At 58.0% G+C, this 20,752-nt stretch overlaps 1 protein-coding gene across 2 annotated transcripts in view; it reads left to right on the forward strand.

Annotated features, from left to right (window-relative positions):
* The first annotated feature begins 2,278 nt into the window (after positions 1-2,278).
* The window catches only part of NFAM1 (NFAT activating protein with ITAM motif 1), a 42,574-nt gene continuing 24,100 nt past the window's right edge, over positions 2,279-20,752 (forward strand). For both annotated transcript variants that reach the window (XM_054506772.2, XM_045872401.3), the window contains exons 1-3: positions 2,279-2,395; positions 17,616-17,945; positions 19,401-19,513. In XM_054506772.2, coding sequence (XP_054362747.1) covers positions 2,326-2,395; positions 17,616-17,945; positions 19,401-19,513 — 513 coding nt within the window. In that variant the 5' untranslated portion in view covers positions 2,279-2,325. The remainder of the gene's footprint in view (positions 2,396-17,615; positions 17,946-19,400; positions 19,514-20,752) is intronic.

Genomic DNA, 20,752 nt, shown 5'->3' on the forward strand with positions numbered 1-20,752 from the left:
CGAAGCTTGGGTCTCTCACTTCTGCATCCTCCCACTGAGGCCAGTGCCCAGGGCGGGCTAGGCACTCAGCAAAATGTGAGGGCACAGATGGATGGACACTCGGACAGATGTCTGGACGAACAGGAGTCCTAAAGGGCGCCGTCCCCTAGGGACCTCACCCGCAAACTCAGCTGTGGAGGCCTGGCCCCGCGGCTCCCCACTGGGGGCGCCACCAGAGCCCACATCCCCTGCCCCTCCCGTCCCCGCTTACCCGAAGCCCCCACCAGGAGCTCGGGGGAGGAAAAGCCATCAGATCCAAGTCCAGCAGCTTGCCAGCTCGGCACCCATGGGGGTGAGAGCAGGTGGAAAGTGTTGGTGAAAATGAGGTTTCACAATGTGCTGTGGTTTCATTTCCGACACCTGGTTCCTGAGGGCCTGAGAGGCCAGCCCGGGCCCCCTGGCTCCCTGCCCAAGACCTGTCCCTGCCTCTCAGCAGGAGCAGCCATCCCACGGTAGCCTGGTGGGATCCTGCCGTGTGTCAGGCTCCATGGTAGGCGCCACCTTCACAGCAAGCCTGGGAGGAAGGCATTTTACCCCATCTGAAGCTCATGCATCCATGCATCCATCCATCCATCCATTCATACACCAATATTTATTGAGCACATACTAAGGTGCGTGCACTGTGCCGAGCCCGGGGGCAGTCAGAGGTGAAGGCCACAGAGGCGGCCCCAGACAGACCAGAGACCATATGCCAGACCCACATCCAGAAGCTGCAAAGCTCCCAGGGCTCCGGGGTGCAGATCTGGGCTGCCCTGGGGTGCAGATCGTGGGCTGCACTGTTGAGGGGCTGAGGGCTTTGTGTGTGGAGGAGGCAGGGGGCACCTGCGTGGACGGGAGCAGGCAGAGCCCGTGTCCGTGTTCTGAGGCGGCTTGGCGCTCAGACGCCTCCCAGGGTCAAGTCTTAAAGAGCCTCCTAGAGGCACAGACTGATGCCTTTAGAACGCTCCCTCCGTGCACAGAGGCATTAACGTGACGTCTATCACCATGGCATCGAGGTGCTTAGACAACCTGCTCCCCCCGGAGGTCGGAAACAGCGTGAAGCAGATTATCTGTGTCTCACTGTGACATACGCGATCATGTATCACTGTGATGGATCAACAGTCGATACCACTGGGGTCCCCACCGCCCCCCAGCCAGTAAGAAGTGGCTGGCGTCTATACGTCTTCCTCACCTGGTGGGCAGCCCTGTTCCTCCTTGCCACCCTCCTGGTGTTGCTGGTTGGGGGGGGGGGGGCATCTCCTGGCTTTCATCGTGCATGTGCAGAGCTGCCAAGGGGAAAGCATTTGGAAGAAGGACCGAAACTGGACGCCTTCCATGCCATCGTGGGGGTTTGCATGGAGTGGGGACAGAGGGGCAGGCTTCACATGGCTGGGCATTGAATCCTGGCCCCATGTAGCTGCCCCGATCTCGAGCAAGGTGCTTTGCCTCTTGGGGTCATAGTTTTCTCTTTTGTAAAATTGGGATAATTTCGTTTGCCTTGAGGGTTAATGGGCACTCATGGGGAAAGGAGGTGAAGTGCGAATGCGTGCCAACCCTCACCGCACTTCCCCAGCCTCCTCCGCTTGCCCGAGTGCTGGGGTCCTCCCCTCCACCCCCAGACTCCTGCCTTCTCCTCCCCGGGCCTGCAGGCAGACATCTACCCCCCTACCGTATCCAGCTCAGCCCAGGGCTGGGGTCCAGAAGGCCAAGGTTAAAAAGCTCCAGTCTGCTGGGGAAGGGGGTGCTGGGCTCCTGCCCTCAGCCTAGCTGCCTGCCCCTTCTCTATCACGCACCTGCCCCCAGCCGATCCCCCCAACCTCCACCACCCCCCGGAAACCCTGCGCTGGGATGAGCACATGAATCCAGGGGCCCCTGGACGATGTCTGACGGGAAGTCTGTGAGCACAGTTTTAAAAGTTTCAGCTGTGAGCAGCTAAACGAAACCCCAGAGTTACTCATGGGAATCCTGTGTCCCCTCTGTCACCAGTGTCTACCGGATGGGCCACCAGCTCGAAGGGGACTGAGGAGGGGAGCAGCACCCCAACACGGGGTGGACAGGGATGCCCCACCAGGAGGGGTGCACGGCCCAGATTCCTCACCTTGGGGCTGTTCCCACTCCTTGCTTAGAAAGTCCAGGGTTACTAAGGGGAGCAGACCCAGCGAGGCCCTGAGGAAGCAGAAGCGTGGCCAGGGAGGAGCTTTGTGGGGACTCAAAGGGGAACTGTGGTGGCCAGCAGGCCGTCCCCTCCTGTGAACTTGAGACAAAAGAGGAAGACCGCGAGGGAGGCCCCAGTGGAGAGCCGGCCTCATGGCGGACACGTTCTTGGGCCCCTGGCTCCTGGGCTTGCTCCTGCTTCCCTGGATGCTGCAGCTCACAGGTACGCTGCCTTCCTTCTTCCCGCGAGCCCTCTGGCTGGCACATCAGGGCGGCTTTCGTCCACCCGTGCGGCTGAGTCCTGGGCACCTGTCTCGGGAAGTGTGCCGGTTGCGTCTGAACATTGCAGACTTCCCAGGGAGAGCCTCCGGGGATCGGGGAGATGGTTCGCTGATGCCTCGCCCGGGTGGCCCCCCCGCCCCCCCCCCCACCGCCGTGTTAGCAGCCTTCCTCCGCCAGCCTGACCCCTGGCCCTCAGACACGGCGGGTGGGCGTTGCTGCGGCCAAGGGCGGGCGGGGTCGGTGTGGGGTCGGTGGGGAGCTCACCCCCCTCCGGAATCTGCATCTGCTAAGCGGCAGGGCTGGCCTCGGCCTTGTTCCCCATGTTAGCCGGGGAGACCGGGGCGGCCGAGGGCTGGCCCCCAGGAGCACTGTGCCCTGGGACACAAAATCGTCGCTATTGCAGAGAGGGTGGCACTCCCCACTTCCTGGCGTGCAACCAGTGGCCACCTTGCAACAGAAGCTGATGCCTTCCCCGGGGCCAACGCCATGCCCCCGTTGCTGGTCCCAGGTCCCCTCAGAAACGGGGCAGCCTGGATCCAAGCCAGGCCTCATGCTGTGTGGCCTTGGGGCATGTTCATCCAGACCAGGGAACCCCCAGGAGTGTGTCTCTCCAGGGCTGCCCACGAGGCGGTCCCTCCAGCTCAGTCTCTCCCAGGGCATCCCTGGGCCCTCTGGGATTCCCAGGGTCACCCCACCTCACTGTGCAGCCTGGATGCTTTGCTTCCTATTCACCCAGACTTTTCTGAGGCTTCCGGGGGGCTGCCCCCCACTTCTGCTTCATCCTCTGCCTTTCGTTTATACCATAAACAATAACGGCTCTTCTTACTATCATGAATTAGCTTCTTTGAGCACTTGCTCTGGGCTTTACTCTCACCGTCAGCCCCCCTCCAGCCACCCTTGGGGTGCTGTCACTGCCAGCACCCCTTAAGAACAGGGAAACTGAGGCCCAGGGAGGCCAGGTAGCTCAAGACCTAGAGGGTGAGTGGAGGTCAGGTTTAGTCCCAAGTCAGCCTGAACCCCAGGCCAGGATCTTTGGCAGTGGGCTCTAGGGCTCCTCTCAGCTTTTTTCTTTTTTTAAAGATTTTATTTATTTTTGAGAAAGAAAGAGAGAGAGAGTGCACGTGCACGAATGCACATGAGCGGGGGGAGGGGCAGAGGGAGAAGCAGGCTCCTCACTGAGCAGGGAGCCCGATGCGGGGCTCGATCCCAGGACCCTGGGATCATGACCTGAGCCGAAGGCAGACGCTTAACTGACTGAGCCACCCAGGCGCCTTCTTTGTAAAGAATATTCCTCATAGAAAATGTCACTCCCCTCCCCCCAGGAGACAACAGCTGGCTGTGGTACCGACTGCAGGCTTCCTGGGCCGGGCCCCTTGTGACATCATTTCCTTTCATCTTGCACACCTTGTGCCCCCTCCTGCACCCCCCGCCCCCATGGCCGGTGCAGAGATGGTCCCGAGGAAATGCAGTTTGTTGGTGACAGTGCGTCGGACTCGGTCATTTCTAACTTAGTATCCCTCAAATTCTCATCATTTCTTTTTGTGTGGACCCTCCTCCCCGGAAGGGACCCAGCACAGCCGGGTAACAGTGGATGACACTTTGCGGGATGCTGCGGTGAGAAGTGCTTTTGTAACAGTCTCAGCTGTAAACATACAGCAGATTTTCCCCCCAGTACTGCAGTAAAGGTTGTACAAAAGAGAAACTCTGCTCTTTCACAAGAGGTGAAAAACCCTCGTGGTCCCCGAGAACATTCCAGAGCAGCAGACAACACAGTCACTCCTGCCCTGCGGGTGCCTGGCTCTCTCTGTCGCCAAAGTCCAGCCCAGGGACAGTGCACCACTTCCCTGAGCCTCGGTGTGATGCAGGGTTGAGTCCATACACCAGGGCGTTCAGCCTGACTTTCTATCTGAGCTCTGCGATTCACCCCAGGACCCTGGGCAGGTTCCTAATGTCTCTGTGCCTCAATTGCCTCATCTGTTAAATGGGTGCGATAGTAGTTCCTGCCTGGTGTCACACCCTGAGCCTGAGTGGTTGGGGCACGTGGTCGGGGCTCAGAGAACGCCAGCTACCTGCCGGTCTAGCAGAGCCAATCAAAAGTCAAGATCCAGTTGGCCAGGTGGATATCTTAGCGAGCCCACAGGTTCCTCGGGGTCTCTCTGACCTTGCCAGGGGCGTCTGGCACGTTACGGGATGGTGTCTCAGGACCTCTCTTGCTCCCAGCCCTCCTCCTCCTGTCGTGAGCTGAGACTCAGCCCTGCTGTCCTCCAGTCTTTTGAGCTCTCTGCGAATTCCACTTTTCTCAAAGGGTCTGGGAGCCACTTGCGGTCCCGCAGGCAACTGCTGTCCCCCAGAGGTGAGTCATGCAAACCTGAGACTCAGCTTTCCTGGGAGCAGATGTACATCTGCTCGAGCCTTGTTTCCACCAGGCTTCAGTCACCTGCGAGGGCTTTGGGGCCAAGTTCTACCTTCTTCCATTGACAGCTGTGTGACCTTTGACAAATTACTTAACCTTGGGCGCCTGGGTGGCTCAGTTGGTTAAGCAACTGCCTTCAGCTCAGGTCATGATCCCGGAGTCCTGGGATCGAGTCCCGCATCGGGCTCCCTGCCCGGCAGGGAGCCTGCTTCTCCCTCTGACCCTATCCCCTCTCATGCTGTCTCTCTCTCTCTCTCTCAAATAAATAAAATCTTTTAAAAAAAATTACTTAACCTTTCTGAGCCTCTGTGTCCTCAACAAATGTCAGTCCCCTTTCTCTTCTTGGCCTTTCCAGAACTCTGGGCTCTATTTATTTCTCAAATATCCATGGAGGAGGGCCAGTTCTGGGCACTGGGGTGGGGGGAGACCTGGAGGTGAACAACCCCGACTCTCAGCCTGGTGGAAACGCTGAGACTTGCCCAGAGAACGTGAGAGAACATGACCCAAGGAGAGAGTTACCGATGCAGGTTTGCTCCCCTCCCCCTTTGCTCTGGACTCAGGTGTCACTGCTCCCTTTGTCGTCCAAAAGATGTTCAGGAGCCTCCTGCCTTCTTTCCTGCAGCTCCGAGCCTCTGTCGGGATTGGCCTCTGCTTTTCATCTTTGTCTAATCCCAGTAAAGAGCTTCCGAGGCAGGTGGAGAGAAGCACCTCTCTGCTGGAGGTGGGGCAGGGGGAGTGTTGGCGGGGGCAAGGGAGCTGAGAGGGGGAGGAGGCAGAGCAGGTGGGTGGGTGGCAAGCACAGCGGGAATAAAGACTGGGAGGCCAGAAGGCAGAGCCAGGGGGAGGGAACGGAGAGAGGTTCAGTCTGACTGGAGGGGAGGGTCTCTTGGCGGAGCAGTGGGATCCGAATCCCACTGGGCTCTATTCCAGGTGGATTATAAATGCCTGTCAGGTAGGGGTTCAGATGCTCTTCCAGTTGGCCCTATTATCATTGCTTTCTCTTTTTAAGTTGTGAGCTATAATACCTATACAGAGAAGTACAATAAATATAAAACAAAGTCCTGTGTGACCACCATCCAGAGAACACCGTGGGGCTCCAGAGCCCCTGGTCCCCCCGGCCGCCACCTAGACACCCCTCTCTCCCATCCCAACTCTCGGGGCAATTGCTTCCTGCCATCTCTTTATAGTTTTATCCCTCAGTATGTGTCCCTGAACGATATGGATTCATCTTCCCTGTCGTTGAACTTTGTATAATCAGAGTGATGCTGTGTATTCTTCTCGCGACCTGCTTCTTTCACGCCAAGTTACGTTTTGCAAGATCTGTCCAGTCGCCTGCGTGGCTGTAGTTTGTGTATTTTCGTTGCTGAAGAGCTGGGATCAGAAACAGCGACCCTGGGGGGCTAAATCCAGCCCCGCTGCCTTTTGGTATGGCCTGCGAGATAGGAGTGGTTTTTTTTTTCTATGTTTTTAATGGTTGGAAGAAAATCAAGAGGAGACTATTTCACGACACGTGAAAATGATACAATATACACATTTCAGTGTCCATAAATAAAGTTTTATTGGAACACAGCCACACTCATTCACTCGCAGACCGTCTAGGACTGCTGTCAGCCTCCGTCGGCAGAGTTGAGCAGTTGCGAGGGCGACCATATGGCCCGCAAAGCGGAAAATATTTACTACCTGGCCCTTTACGGAGCACGTTTGTCAGCCCCTGCTGTGGAGTGTCCCACTGAAGGAATGTATTGCAATTTCTTTAGCTGTGATCGACGTTTCAGGCGCTCGACGTCTGTAGCTGTGGGCGCTCCTGGGTGGCCCCCAGGCCCACGTTGTTCAGTGCCTCTGGGAGCACATGTTCCCATGGAGGCTGCTTCTTCCCAAGCTGTCTGCCCGCCTGGGCGGACTGTGAGCTTCAGGGGGCGGGAAACGTGTGCACTTTCTTGGTTCGAATCCTCGACTCCTAGCACAGAGCCTGGCACCCAGGGGATGCCCAGCAGATACCAAAGAGAGCGGGGTGGATTCAGCTCCTCAGCCATAGACAACCCCAGGAGGAGTTCCAAGAGGGCGGGGTGGAGATGTGACGCCACCGGGAGAGGCACGTGGGTCCAGGGGTACGAGGTGGGTCTGTCTGGTATGGCGGGGGGCCTGGGCCTCGGGCTCCTCTCGGCACGGGCAGAGCAGCGAGACCCTCATGTCTTGGGAATGAGAGTGTGGATCCAGGAATGCTGTGTCCACATGGGCCCCGACACCTGAGATCTGACCCTTGTTGTGGATCTAGAGGCTGCAGTGGGAGTATAGGCCTCGGGTGCTGGGGTGGGGGCTGGAAGCCGAGGAAGGGAAGGGGGGTGACCTGAAGCTGGAGAGGGGCAGGGGAAAGGAGTGAGTGTGCAACTGGCAGGGGGAGCTCCTGGCCTCCTGTGGAGGACAGTCTGGCCAGCCTGGGATTGAGCTGTGGGAGACTTGGCCAAGTCACCTGACCACTCATCCCCCACTTCCCTGTCGGGGTACTCGGCACCCTCCAATGCAGGCCTCTTGCTCGGGGGAGCAGGAAGGCACATCCAGGGCCCCCAGTGGCCCTGGGACCTGGCACCTGGGACCCCTCAGGGAGGGCCCGTGGGGCCTCAACCATGGGGACGAGGTGCCTGCAAGGGGAGGTGTGGTGAAGCTGGGGTGTACCTGCTCCCCCCACCCCAGGACTGCATGGGCTGTGGGGAAGAAAGTGCGATCAGAAGCCAGAGCCCCGTTGAGGCTCAGGGCCAGATCTGTGCCTGCCGCCGGTGGGCTAGGGGAAGGGGGCGCCATGTGAGCATAACCCCAGGCAAGGCAGGCTAGCTCCTCTCGGTCAGCAGGGGTATTGCCTACAGCCCCGGCTACAGGGTCCACGGCATATTTCTGAAGGCCACTTGGCAACTCAGATCAAAATTTAAAAATTTAAAAGGATCCCTGCCCTTTGAAGATTTATGTATTTATTTGAGAGAGACAGAGTGTGTGCGCCCTCCAGCAGGGGAAGGGGCAGAGGGAGAGAGGGAGAGAGAGAATCTCAAGCAGACTCCCCGCTGAGCAGAAAGCCTGACCCGGGGGCTCGATCTCACCACCCTGACATCATGACTTGATCCAAAATCAAGAGTTGGATGCTTAACCGACTGGGTCACCCAAGTGCCCCCCGGGGTACATGCCCTTTGAATCACTAACTCCCCTCTTTTGGACCGGACAACCTTTACATACCAGGACGATCCCTCGTGGGCCCATGGAGCACAGCAGCAGACTGTCTCGCAGCCATCAGCTGGCCCCTTGCTCAGTGGGTTTAGATAAGACCCTCTCCCGCCCCCTGGCCCTGAGCGACCCTTGCCTCTTGGCTCCTGCCTCCCACTCCCTCAGCCCACTTTCCAGCCATGCTGGATGACTGTCTGCCCCTAAGCCTTTGCTCCTATCGCTCCCTCTTCCTGGAAGGGGTCCTCTCACTTGCCCACCTGGTGACTCCAACCTGTTGGTCAAGGTCAAACTCGGCGACCTTCTCTGTGGTGCCCACTCTCCCATGCCCCCGACAAACCCAATGGCCAGCCCTGCCCCGCCAGGGTGTTCCCCTGTGGTTCTGAGCATCAGGAGCTCAGAGGTACGAAGGGCATGACAGAGGCAGCTGAGGGTGCCGATAGCACCAGGAACAGGTACCCAACCTTAAGAGGTGGGCTCTGTGCGAAAAGCCAGAGAAAGGGCAGAGAGAGAACGTGCTGGCTGGGGAGCTCTGGGGGGAGGAGGAAAGTTCAAAGAGGGAGGCACCTGTAGGTGAGGGTCAAGGCCAGAAGCAGCGGGAGCCACAGCTTAGCCTCCAAGATGTTTGCTGACCTCCTCTTGCCGTGGGAGGGGACAGGGACAGGGCTGGCCATTGGGCTGGGGAGGAAGAGGCTGGGGAGGATAGAGGGCAGTGAGTGATTTTGTGCCCGGAGGGTGCCGGATCTTTGGGGACATAGAGATTAAGAGAAGTCAGGATAAAAGTGATCTGGCGAAGGCCTCTATAGGAAGGGTTAGTGTGTTGACAGCCAGAAGCATTTATATTTTAAAAGGAGGCTGGAGGGGGAGGGGTCCCAAGCCCTCAGAATGAATCACTAATGCGAGGGTTTTAGGCAGCTGAAGAAGACTGAGACTCTGTAGTATTTCTCTTGTTTTTCTTTTTCTTTCTTCCTTTCTTTCTTTCTTTCTTCCTTCCTTCCTTCCTTCCTTCCTTCCTTCCTTCCTTCCTTCCTTCCTTCCTTTCTTTCTTTCTTTCTTTCTTTCGAGGTGGAGAGGGGCAGAGAGAGAGGGAGAGAGACAGAATCTTAAGCAGGCTCCATGCCCAGAGAGGAGCCTGACATGGGGTTCGGATCTCACGACCCTGAGATCACGACCTGAGCCGAAATCAAGAGTTGGACGCTTAACCGCCTGAGCCATCCAGGCACCCCTCTCTTGTTATCTTTCTAACACAAAATGTGATCCTGTCAATCCCTGATCCAGAAGCCCACCGAAGCTCCCCCTGGGTTTCTAGGTCAACATTTGCCCCCCTCCACCTCCCTGAGCTCCCCCAAACCTTACAACTCCACAGCACCTTTTGAGTCCCCCAACTACCAATGATGGTGGGTATCTTGTTTCAAGACTTCTAGAAGCTTCATCCAAGAGCTTTTTGCGCTTAAACTTCCCTCTCTGCACCCCTCCCCCACCTGGCTGCCTCCTACTCTTCCGTCAAAGTCCAGCTGGGTAACGTGATGTGGGAGACTCATCACCATGTCCACAGCCATGATGTCAGCATGGCAGAATGGCGGGCAAGTTCGATGTTCTTCTGGACTCTTCTCTGTGGTGTCTAGAACTCCTACAGTGAGCATGTTTCCCTTTTATAATGCGGGGGGGGGGGGGGCGGCTGAAGAATTATAATTTAAAAAAACAAAGACCCAATCCAAGGGTCACACCTCCTGGAATCCTCTGCCCCCCTCCCAGCTGGGTTGGGTCCCCTGCTCTGGGTTTCTGCAGGCTCTGTGACTTCCCTTTATCTTCCCACATTCCAGCTTCATCAGTGAGCTCTGCCCAGTGGCAGGGCCTGGCCCTCCCTGGCAGGACTTTGGGTGAGCACCCACTGCAAGGGAGTGCCCTGGTGGGGTCCACCCCCTCGCTCTGTTTCTCCTACACCCATCCAGGGACAAGGACCTCCCTTGTCCCTCACTCTCCCTCGTTGGTCCTACCGCCATCTCCACCCCATCCCGACACCTTTCTTTGAGGGCAGAGGAGGGTATAAAGGGAGAAACTGAGTCTCCAGCTGTCGTAGGCCACACCCTCAAACGAGCTACAAAGTTGGAGAAACTTGCCTTTTCAAACCAGCTGAAGGAGAGGTGACCATACCAATGCTAGTTAATACCCACGAAGCGTCTACGTTTCTGGGACCAAACATTTGACATTCTGCACTGTCCCCGCGTGGCCAGGGTGCACCCAGGGTCCAGAGTCTGGAGGCTTTAGAACAGAATGCAGGCAGGCTGTGGAAATGGCCCCCAAGGCAAGCCACATCCCTAGGCATCTTTGTAATTCGGAGGTGTTGAAAGATGTGACAGCCGGTCTGATAGCAGTGTTCCGAGCGCATCAGCACTAAAAGCTTCATAATACACACTCTCTGTTCAAAGGTTGCCTTCCAACGCCTGCTACACGCTTCTCCCTAATCAGCCACTTGGCCACGCGCCGCTGTGTTTGATGCGCGGGTCCTGAAGGACTCCCCCGTTTTTCGGGGGCATCCTGGGATTCATGCTCAGGCAAATGGCCAGAGCCCTGTGATAAAGCCAGCAGCCCCACATCTGTGGCTTCCCAGCAGCCCTTCAGATGGGCCTTAAAGAAAAAAAAAAAAAGGCATGGCTCTGAGAGATGCCAGAATTAAATTGGAGGGCAAAACCCCATGCCTAAAATAAGGACCGTGGGAACTGCTTTCTTCTGTAGCTGGAGAATCAAAGTGCTTTCCTTTAAAAATCGACCTGACGGGGGGATGGATACTTTTGATCAGCACGTCTGGACTCACACCCTTGGCTGTCGATGCTGATGCTGGGGGCCACAGAAGGGATTGAGTTCCAGGCAGAGTGAAGAGCTGGGGCCAAGGCCTGGGCCAGGTGGGTCAGAGGGGCCGCGAGGAGGCCGGGGCAGCTGGGGAGAGCGGGGAGGGAGGGCGTGCCTGATGCTGGGGGCGGGGGATGTCTTTGCTGCAGTGAAGGAGGGGCGCTGGCTGGCCCATTGGGCACTCGGCTGGTGCTGCGGCAGGACCAGTCTGTACAGGGCTCATGGGACCACTCGCTTCTGCTCTGGAAGCCACAGACTCTCCTTGAGCTGGACATCAGTGGCTGTCCCCCTTAAGCAGCAGGGTCAGTTCTGGTGAGGACCTTTGTCCCCAGATCCCATAGGCTGCCTGATGTGTCTGCCTATTAGATGACCCAAATCTAGAGAAATGGCCTCTGAATGTTTAGCTCCCTTTAAAGGGACGCAGCTCTTTTGTTTGAGAGATGTTTTCTTTTTCCTGCTCTCCGATTTTAAATCGCGGCATAGGGCAGCGGTGAAGAGTGTGCGGTTAAGGACCCAAAGGGACCCCGCTTAAAATCCCGTCCCCGCCACTAACTAGCTGTACTGCTGGGCAAACCTCTTCCTTTCTCAGAGCCTCGGGTTTCTCCTCTGCAAAGGGGGAGTGTGCCCCCAGGGACAGTAGCGTTTTATCATCACGTGGCTTTTTTTTTTTTTTTTAAGATTTTATTTATTTATTTGAGAGAGAGAGAATGAGAGAGAGCACATGAGACGGGGGAGGGTCAGAGGGAGAAGCAGACTCCCTGCCGAGCAGGGAGCCTGACGTGGGACTCGATCCAGGGACTCCAGGATCATGACCTGAGCCGAAGGCAGTCGCTTAACCGAGCCACCCAGGCGCCCCAAAGGTGACCCAAAGTTAAGGAATGCGTGTTACAGCACGACCCTGTCTGAACCCAGCTGTATGACTATACCTGAAACCAGGTCACAAAAAGCACCCTTATTACCCACAAAATGCTCCATGGTTCTATGTTTTTAAACTGCTTGTCCTCACCATGTAAAGTGATTTCAGCCTTCTTCCTGGGTCCCCTCTGCTGGGGCACCCCAGCAGGGTCAGCAAGATGGTTTGTGGTTTCCTTGGGAAGCAGCAGAGCCAGGCAGCTCTCTGGCGGGGTGGGGGCGCAGGGAGAGGAGCCCGGATTCTGCTGTCAGGTGGATGCAGGGTGCTTTGTGTAAGGGGTGCGGGGGGGCAGATAGGGTGGGCATTCTTCCTACATCTGGGCAAGTTCTTTGATTGTGAATCCCTCCCCCCAGGGACTTGGCATGGGGTCCCTGGGCCAGGGTGGGAGTGGGGCCCCTCCAACCAGCTCTCAAGACTGAAGTTCAAGTGACCACAGATTCAAAAGAAGAACTGGAAAAGGAAGGATCTGGCGCCAGTGGGCAGTAGACAGAATCTTTCCCAACAAGGGCAACAGATAAGCAGGAAGGGGGGAGGGCAGGAGGAAGCTGCTGGGGGGGCAGGTTCTCCATGCCTGCACACAATGGACACCTGGCAGGGGAGCCTGGTGCACCAGGCCCGGGGTCTGCAGCCCAGGGGGTCACCCACTCCCCTGTGGCCGGGCCAGGGCCCAAGGTGGTAGAGAGACTGTCATGGGTGGAGGCCACCCCATGTCACGTGTGCCCTGCCCGGTGGGCCTGGTACTTTCTAGGCAGAAGGCTCAGGCTGCCTTTCTAGACTCAGCAAAGACTCAGGACTCCTCTGACTTCCTTGCCTCTTTCTTGTCCCTGGGGAAAGGCAGCCTGGCCCTGTGGCTGCCTCAGAACGTTCCCGGCGCCATTTCATCCCATGACCACCCTGTCAGGTTGGCATTGTTGCTCTCCTCTTTTTCAGGGGAGACACCAAGCTTCAGAGAAAGAAAGCCACCTGCCCAAGTTTGCACAGCTTTTGGGTGGCAGAACCGGGGTCCAAACCCAGGCCTGATGCCTCAAGAAACTAGGTTTTTCCCAGGCAGCCCCCCACACCCCGTATTCCTGGCAGGGTCCCAGACTTCTTAGCAGTCCTTGGAGCTGCTGAGAAGTGAGGGATGGAGGACACGCCATCCCTCAAAACACTCTCTCCTGCAAAGCGGTGTCGCCCGTGCTGTCCAGTGGAACTCTCTGTGCTTGCGGCGGGCGGGGGGGCGGGGGGGGCGGCAGGGGGCTCGAGGATGCCTTATGAGTAACCAAGCTCTGGGGCAGGGCTGGGCTGGGCTGGGGGCCCCGGGGAACAGTGTCCTTTCAGGCACCGTGCTACAACTTGTTCCCAATCCCATCTCGGGCTGGCCCTGCTCCTCGCCCTCCTCCCTCCACGGACCTGACCCTCCAGGCAGGGGTGCCCCACTTCTGGCTCACACTTCTCCCATCCTCCCCCTGGAACTGCCCTTCACAGTTCTTCCCTCCTCCGACCTGCACTGGAAAGAGTGGTGTACTCGGGCAGGTGGGAGGTCCAGCCGTCCTCACTCTCATCCCCTCCTTGACCTGCCCCATCTCTGCCCTCACAGCACATGGCCACCTCCAGACCCTTCTCCCTCTCAGGCAGGGAGCTCTGCGAATTGAATGAATCCATCTCCCTGCAGAAAACAAACCAGGCTCCTGGCGACACTTTCCACCCTGTGCCCGTCCTGCCCTAGGCCGCGCCGAGGACTCACCCGCCTCCTGGAGAATTATCCGAAGAGCAACTTTGTGTTGCTCCTGAGGCCCTTTAGGCCTTTGGTCTCGGGGACACGTCCCCCGGCACCTGGACGGAAAGCCAAGCCAGCCTGAGCTCTTCCGGCCCCTCTGCCCTATGGTCACTCACAGTCAAAACCAAGTCCTGCTTCTTCATATCGCCAACCAGAGTGACAGCCAAAAGGCTGAACTTGATGCACGCTGGAGGCGGAGTCTGGGACCTGTATGACAATAAGGGGTGAGGGCCCTCTTCCCTTCTTCCCCCCAGGCTCCCTGGTGGTCCTTCCCCATGCGTCAGCTGCGTGGAGAGGGACAGGGACAGAGCAGGAAGAGGGCAGAGGAGCCCTGCTGGTCAGGGGCTGTGGATAGCTGGCCCTGTGCCCCGGGCACTTGTAGGGTTTGTAGTGGACCCCCTCGGGCACTTCCGTGGGTCACTGGGGTGTGCCAACCGACTCTCCCTCCCTCCTCAGCCCCAGGAATCCGAGTCCCCCCTCCCCCGAGTCCTCCTCCCTGGGCTGTGGACCCCTCTTGGCGGCCCTTGAGCAGAATCTAAGAGGATCCCCCGGCCGGCTCACTCTGCCCCGGCCCACCGTGTTCCACAGGAGACCTGCTGCCTTGACCTGAACAAGGGACAAATGGTGATACAGCCACCACCAGGTGCAATGGACACCAGCCACTGCACCATCCCCGTGCACTCAGGGGGCACGCCACAAGCTTTGGGAGGGTCCCGCTGGAGCCACTCTGGGTCTGGGGTGAGAAGCAGGTGCCCGAAGGGCAGGCCAGGTGCCCCTGCAGCCCTCTCCAAGCCTCTCTGCACCCCTGCTCTCTGTCATGCAGCCACCGGGCCTAAAACTGGGATAAGCTGTGACTTGTGCCAGGAATCTGACGGACCCCTGTCCTCAGCATCTGATGTCTCCTGCGCTGTGTGCCATGGTGGGCGCTCCCCGCCCTGTGCCAGGCCACGCTCGACTGTGTCCCTGACCCCGCGGCTCGGCCCGGGGGGCTGGTGTCACATCCTTGGCACCGACGAGCCTGGGCTCAAATCCTGCTCCACCACTCAGGAACTCTGTGGCTTCGGGCCTCTAAGACCCCCTCGGGTCTTGTCTGCACAGTGGGACTGCAGATGTTGTCTCGAAGGATTGTCGTGGCGTTCAGTTGACATGGGCCTGTGTCATGCCCAGCCAGAGTATGCTTTCTTTATCTTTTCTTGCCCTTCTGTCCTTGGGCTATTTCCAACCTGCTGTCCATGTGTGTTCCTGCTTTCCGTTCACTGATGACCTCCAGACCTCCAGGTCACCAGCATGTCGCTCCCCCACACCCCTAGACAGGCTTAGTGGTTCCCTCCCACCAGCCCTCCCAGCCCTGGCTCCCTCTGCTTCCCTGTTGCCAGGCAGGGAGCCCCTCCAGGCCGGGGGTGGGACCTGTGACTTAACTGGTATTCCTTAAATGTTCGTGGGAGTAAACAAATGGTAGCCACAAGCAATTTGTGGACACAGGAATTTCTATGAATCTCTCTGCAGCACTGAACCCTAATGGGGGGCTACTTAGCAGCCAGCTGGACCAGCCTGCACCGCAGAGGGGGCGTCTTGGAGGGACGGTCCAGGATGGGGGTGGGAGCTAGGCTGCGGTGGTCCAAGCTCTGGGGCGCTAACACCCCCAAAAAAGAAGGGGCAGTGGAGGCCATAGGATGCACCATCGGGCCAGAACCAGTCTCCTTCTCGGCAATGGCAGGCCTCCTTCTCCTTGCTTTTCACCTGCTGTCCCCAGACTGGCTGTCCTTCCCCCATCGACAGAGACTGCCTCCCTCCTCACTCGGACGGAGACTGTGGTTTCTCCCGAGGTCTGAGGCTCTCCTCTAGGGCAGACCCAAGCCGGGGCCATGCATGGTCATGATCCTAACCCTCTGACCTTAAAATAATGAATCCTGGAAGCATACGGAACGACAGTCCTCTATTTTTAAAGATTTCCCCCAAATTGTAAAGATTGGCTTAATCACACTAACACATTCCATCATTTTCTAGAAGGATACCTCAAATGCAGACAATTTTTTGTGGATGGATGGCTTCCTGCCAGGACAAACAGGAAGGACAAACAGCCTTATAGTATGGCCAGTGCGCCCAGCCTCCCCAGGCCTCTTAGACACACCAAGAAGAGAAGCAGGAGGCCCCGGGCGGGGGGAGGAGAGCCCTCAGTGCCAGCCCCGGTGTGGTCACTTTCCTGGTGGTTTTGGTCAGGTTCCCACCTCCCAACCCCCAGCAGGGAGCACTGGCCACCTGGAGTGCCAAACAGGAGAATGTGGCTCGAAGTCAGAGTGGGTCCTGAGCTGAGTCTGGAGGACTAGGTGGGAGTCCCAGGCAGGGGGGCCTGCAGGGGTGGATGCAGCGCACAGGAAGTGGCCCTTTGGGAGGGGGGAAGGACTGCAGCGTGGCCTTGCCGGGGAGGGCAAATCAAGTCCATCTCAGCCCTTGGCCCCTTGTCCTTACCCGGGATCACTCAATGACCCCTTCCTCCACCCGCCACACCCCTGCCCTGGCCGCCGTGTCCCAGGCAAGCTTCAACCCTGAATCAGTGCTCCTTGTTTTTAGGACAGTTTGAACATAGTGTTGTAGTTAAGCCACAACGACCACCCTGCAGTCGCGCCCAGAGACATCAAGGACCTGTGAAATCCTTCCCGCCCCACTCAGCAGAGGAGAGCCCTGGGTCCCAGCCCAGGGGCTCCTCCAGGTGTGAGCATCGTCATATTCATGCAGGGCAACGAAGCCGGTCCGCTGGGACATCCAGCCCATTGCCTGGAAATGACACTGCTTTTCCTTCTTTGGAGGAGGGGCGATCTCTTTAGTTACTCAACAGGAAGCTCAAAATACCAGTGCGGCCGGAGCTTCAGGGGACTGACTGGTTTAGAGGGCCACCTCTGTCCTGTCCCCAAGTCTTCCAGAGGCCCTGGCCTCACCTCCCCTGGGGACCCAGTGCAGGGCTCAGAGGAAGAGCCCAGAGACGAGTCCAGCCTGGCTTCACACCAGGCCCCGGGCAGGGGGCCCTCTATTTCCCCAACGAAATAAATCTGGCAGCTCCCTCGGAGTAACTCAAATGCGTGATCTTCTCCTGATTAACAGCCTGGCCAGCATGTTCTTGGCTGCTTGCTGCCGACCTCAATTTAGAACAGTTCGGCTGCTGGAGAAGGAAGGTGCTGGGGGACGAGGCATATTGAAGCTGAGGGGGCTTGTGTGCCTCCGGGAGTCTGCCGGAGGGTGGGAGGCCCAGCCGGGCAGGTGCTACTGTTTTCCTAGGAGCCTGTGATGAGGAGGGGTGTCCAGGTGTCCAGGAGGGAGGAGGCTCCCACAGGTACCTGCCTTTGTAACGGTCATCGAACGTCCTGGTCGTGGCCCCAACGGCTACCTCTGTGCTGTTGGAAAGCTGCTCTTGGGGCATTGCTCGTTACAGTCTACAAAAACTTGACAAATTCTTCTCCGAGCTCCGATTCAGGGCAAGGCTTGTCTCTCCTGATGCCTGGCATGCCTCCTCCTTCAGGCTGGGGGGAGCCGTGGCTCCTCTCTGTGTGTCCACTGCCGGGAAGTTCTTCTTCCTGCCAGGAAGCGTTTCTTTATCTTGTCTCCTGCCTCCTTCCTCTTTACTTCTCATCCTTCAGCAGCTTTGGGTCTTCCCAAACTGGGGCTTTTATCCAATGTGGCTTCTTGGCCTTTGAGCAGGAGAGTGGTTAGGACTGTGGGGTCTGGAGTCTGCCCGCCTTGGGCAGGGTTGTAGCTCTACTCTATCCCTGCTGAGAGAGTGAAAGCTAGCAGCTTGACCTGCCCGACCCTCGGGCTCTTCTCTCTGTGAAGTGGAGCTCTTACACACTTTGCCTTGGGTGTGTTGGGAGATGGAGAGTTCTCTGTGTAAAGCACTTGGCACAGTGCCCGCCCACGGTGACTGCATGAAAGGTGTGAGTGTGAGCCGAGGTCCTCGGGAGAAGGTAGAAGGGACTGAAGAGACCCGGAGGGTAAGCTCCCACTCGTTCCTTTTTCTTCCCCTGCAGGAGAGCATTCGGTGACCCACACTGGTGCCCCCATTTTGGTCTCTCTGGCCAACAAGTCCATTTCCTTCGACTGCCAAATCACCGACCCAGACAGCCCCAGACTCAAGAACTTCACAGCCTTGTACTTTTTTGTGGACCTCCAGAACCAGCAGAGCCCCAGTGAGCAGATCAAGTGCCCACCCGACCTGGGCAACGAGAACCAGACGCACACTCTGAGATGCTTGGTCACCCTCCGGCTGCCCAATGCATCGGCCACTGGTACCTACTATTGCTCCGTGGTCTGGCCGGAAGTCCAGAAAATCAGCGAAGGCGTCTTCATCCTGGTCAGAGGTGAGGCTTCCTGCAGGACCCAGAGGTTTCACACAGCAGAATTTGGGGCACAGGATATAAGAGGGGAATAGGAGCACCTGGGTGGCACCTGGGTGGCTCAGTCGTTAAGCGTCTGCCTTCGGCTCAGGTCATGATCCCAGGGTCCTGGGGTCGAGCCCCGCATCGGGCTCCCTGCTCGGTGGGAAGCCTGCTTCTCCCTCTCCAGCTCCCCCTGCTTGTGTTCCCTCTCTCGCTCTCTCTCTCTGTCAAATAAATAAATAAATAAAATCTTTAGAAATGAATAAATAAAGCGGGGCATATCTGCCTCATCGATCAGATTTGGCAAAACACAAGTGTCCTCGGGGAGCCCCTGGCTGCACAGGTGTGCTGACATCTACCTTGATTTGGGAAGGGCAGAAGCCTGGGATGCAGATACGTCTCTGGCCACGTCTGGCAGGTGCCTGAGAGAAGTCTCTGGCACCTTATGTGTGCGTGTGTGTGTGCGTGTGCGTGTGGGTTGGGGGGGTGCATGCACGGTTGGGCTCACGCACATGTGTGTCAGGGGCAGCACTTGGCTCATGTATGTGTTTCTGGGAAAGGTTCCTAGTTTCATCACATCCCCAAAGGAGTGATGACTGTAAAAAGTTATCATCGGCAAAGCCATGAGGCTCTGACCTGCCTCTGTGTTTCCCACCAGTAGGGGCTGGGATTTGGGGACGCTGTGGAGCTGGGCTGGCCCGGATGTGGCTAGGGGCCCGGGCTTCATGGCAATACCCTGCCCGTCAAGGGCTTTTATGGGGATGAATGAGATCCTGCGTGCAAGGGCTGGTGTCTGGTAATAGGAAATGTTTGATAAATAACAGACACGGATGTGCCTGGCACGTGGTTGGCACTTGGCAGTTTTTTGCCAGCCAGATGGATGGACGGAGGGAGGGAGGGAGGGAAGAAGGGAGGGAGGGAGGGATAAAAGGATGGATGGCTCAAGGGAAGGGGGCCGGGCTGGGCCCTTCACTTTCCCCTGGTGCAGGCCAGCCTCCTGCTAGGCCCAGGCCAAACCCATCCCCCCACCCGCATCACACCTGCCCACGTGACCACCTTTCCACATGCGGAAAACAGAAGGCCTGAGAGATGACGCGACTCGCCCGGGGTCCCACAGGCAGCTCCGGGGTCCCACAGGCAGCTCTGAGTGGGGCCAGTTCATTCCGAGGCAGGGACACTTAAAAAGCAAAAGATGTGTTCCTTGCCCTTAACAAGAATCAAGGCTGCCAACCTAGAAAGGGGCTTAGCCAAAAGCCAGTGTGGGAATGAGCACCTTGGCAGGGGTGGGGGTTTGGGGGACTCCTTCGGGGGGGTGTTGTAAGTGGAGTCCTGGGTAAAGGAGAACGTAGGGATTGGGGGCCTGGGGGTTGGCGGGGTGGGGTGCGCTCCAGCCTTAATCAGGTGACTAACCCTTCCGCTTCCCTGCCCTCCTCCTAGACACGGGGTACCGACGACCCCCGCAGGGCTCCCAGCAGCTCCTGCTCTTTTGCTTCACTGGCGTCCTGACTGTGCTGAGCATCTTGGTCACAGCCCTGCTGCTCTGGAGGAAGGTAGGGGATGCACACGCCCAGCAGCACTGCCCCTCCAGCCCATTCACTGTGGCTTCGGGTGCCTCCCAAGGAGTGGAGGGGCCGTCTGCCTGCCCTGCACGGCGTCCCAGTCGGCCTCGGTGAGGGGGTCTTCCTCGTGGCCTCCCTGCACCGGGACCCCTCCCTCATCCACCCCTATAGGCTAGCTTGCCACCACCGGGTCCTGTGGATCTTGCACGAAACCAGGGCCCGTCAGCCTTTTCCAGGCCACGGGTCCTCCTGAGTATTTCGGTGCAAGGCTCAAGCCCCATTTCTAGCTCTTTGGATTAGGAGGCACCATCCGGGTGCCTGGGTGGCTCAGTTGGTTAAGCGACTGCCTTCGGCTCAGGTCATGCTCCTGGAGTCCCGGGATCGAGTCCCGCATTGGGCTCCCTGCTCGGCGGGGAGTCTGCTTCTCCCTCTGACCCTCCTCCCTCTCGTGCTCTCTGTCTCTCATTCTCTCTCTCTCAAATAAATAAATAAATAAATCTTTAGGAGGCACCATCCTGGTTTTCTGGATCCCCAGCACCCCAGATGGGAGGACGAAGTGTTTCCTAAGAGCCACTGTCTACCAGGCACCCTGCCCCATGCTCTCCTCTGTGTCCCACTGTAACTCTGCAAGGGACGTTTCTTTCCATTTTACAACTCTGGAAAGCGAGGCCCAGAGAGGTGGTGACTTGCCCAGGGTCACACGACAGAGTCAGGGCTGGAGTGCAGGTGGATGGGGCAGTTTGGTCCAGCTCTGCACCAGGCTGACTCCTGCTCGGGCTGCAATGGACCAACACAGGGAGGGTTGTTTCCCCACTGGGCTCTTGTCACTCTCGTTGTCACCAGCCCTGTGGGTGGTGGTTCGATGCCTGCCCCCCCTGCCAGGCAGTAAGTGCCCTGAAGACAGAGGCTGAGGTGAGCTTGTTTCCGTGCTCTGTGCATGCCCAGGCATGGGGGGTGCTCAGTAGATGTTTGTTGGGCAGAAGAATGCATTACCCAGTGGGTGTCAGGTTCTGCCAGTTCGGGGGGGGGGCAAAGATGGCTGTCAGGGCCCCAGGCTGCAATTTGGACCCCTGTCCTGGCTCCTTGAAAGCCTCAATCGGAACAGCCCGGGCCAGTGCTCCCCACCATCTAGGGACCAAGAGCTCCTCTGCTCCTTGGCAGCCATAGGGGCCAAGCCTGGGGAGCAGCTCAGTCAGCAAAGGCCCTGAGTGTGGGAAGAGGGCTCTGCAC

The sequence above is a fragment of the Mirounga angustirostris genome, unplaced genomic scaffold, assembly GCF_029215605.1.
Source record: "Mirounga angustirostris isolate CCGP_5_RB_7025 unplaced genomic scaffold, mMirAng1.0.hap1 SCAF_5, whole genome shotgun sequence".
In the NCBI taxonomy this organism is placed as follows: Eukaryota; Metazoa; Chordata; class Mammalia; order Carnivora; family Phocidae; genus Mirounga; species Mirounga angustirostris.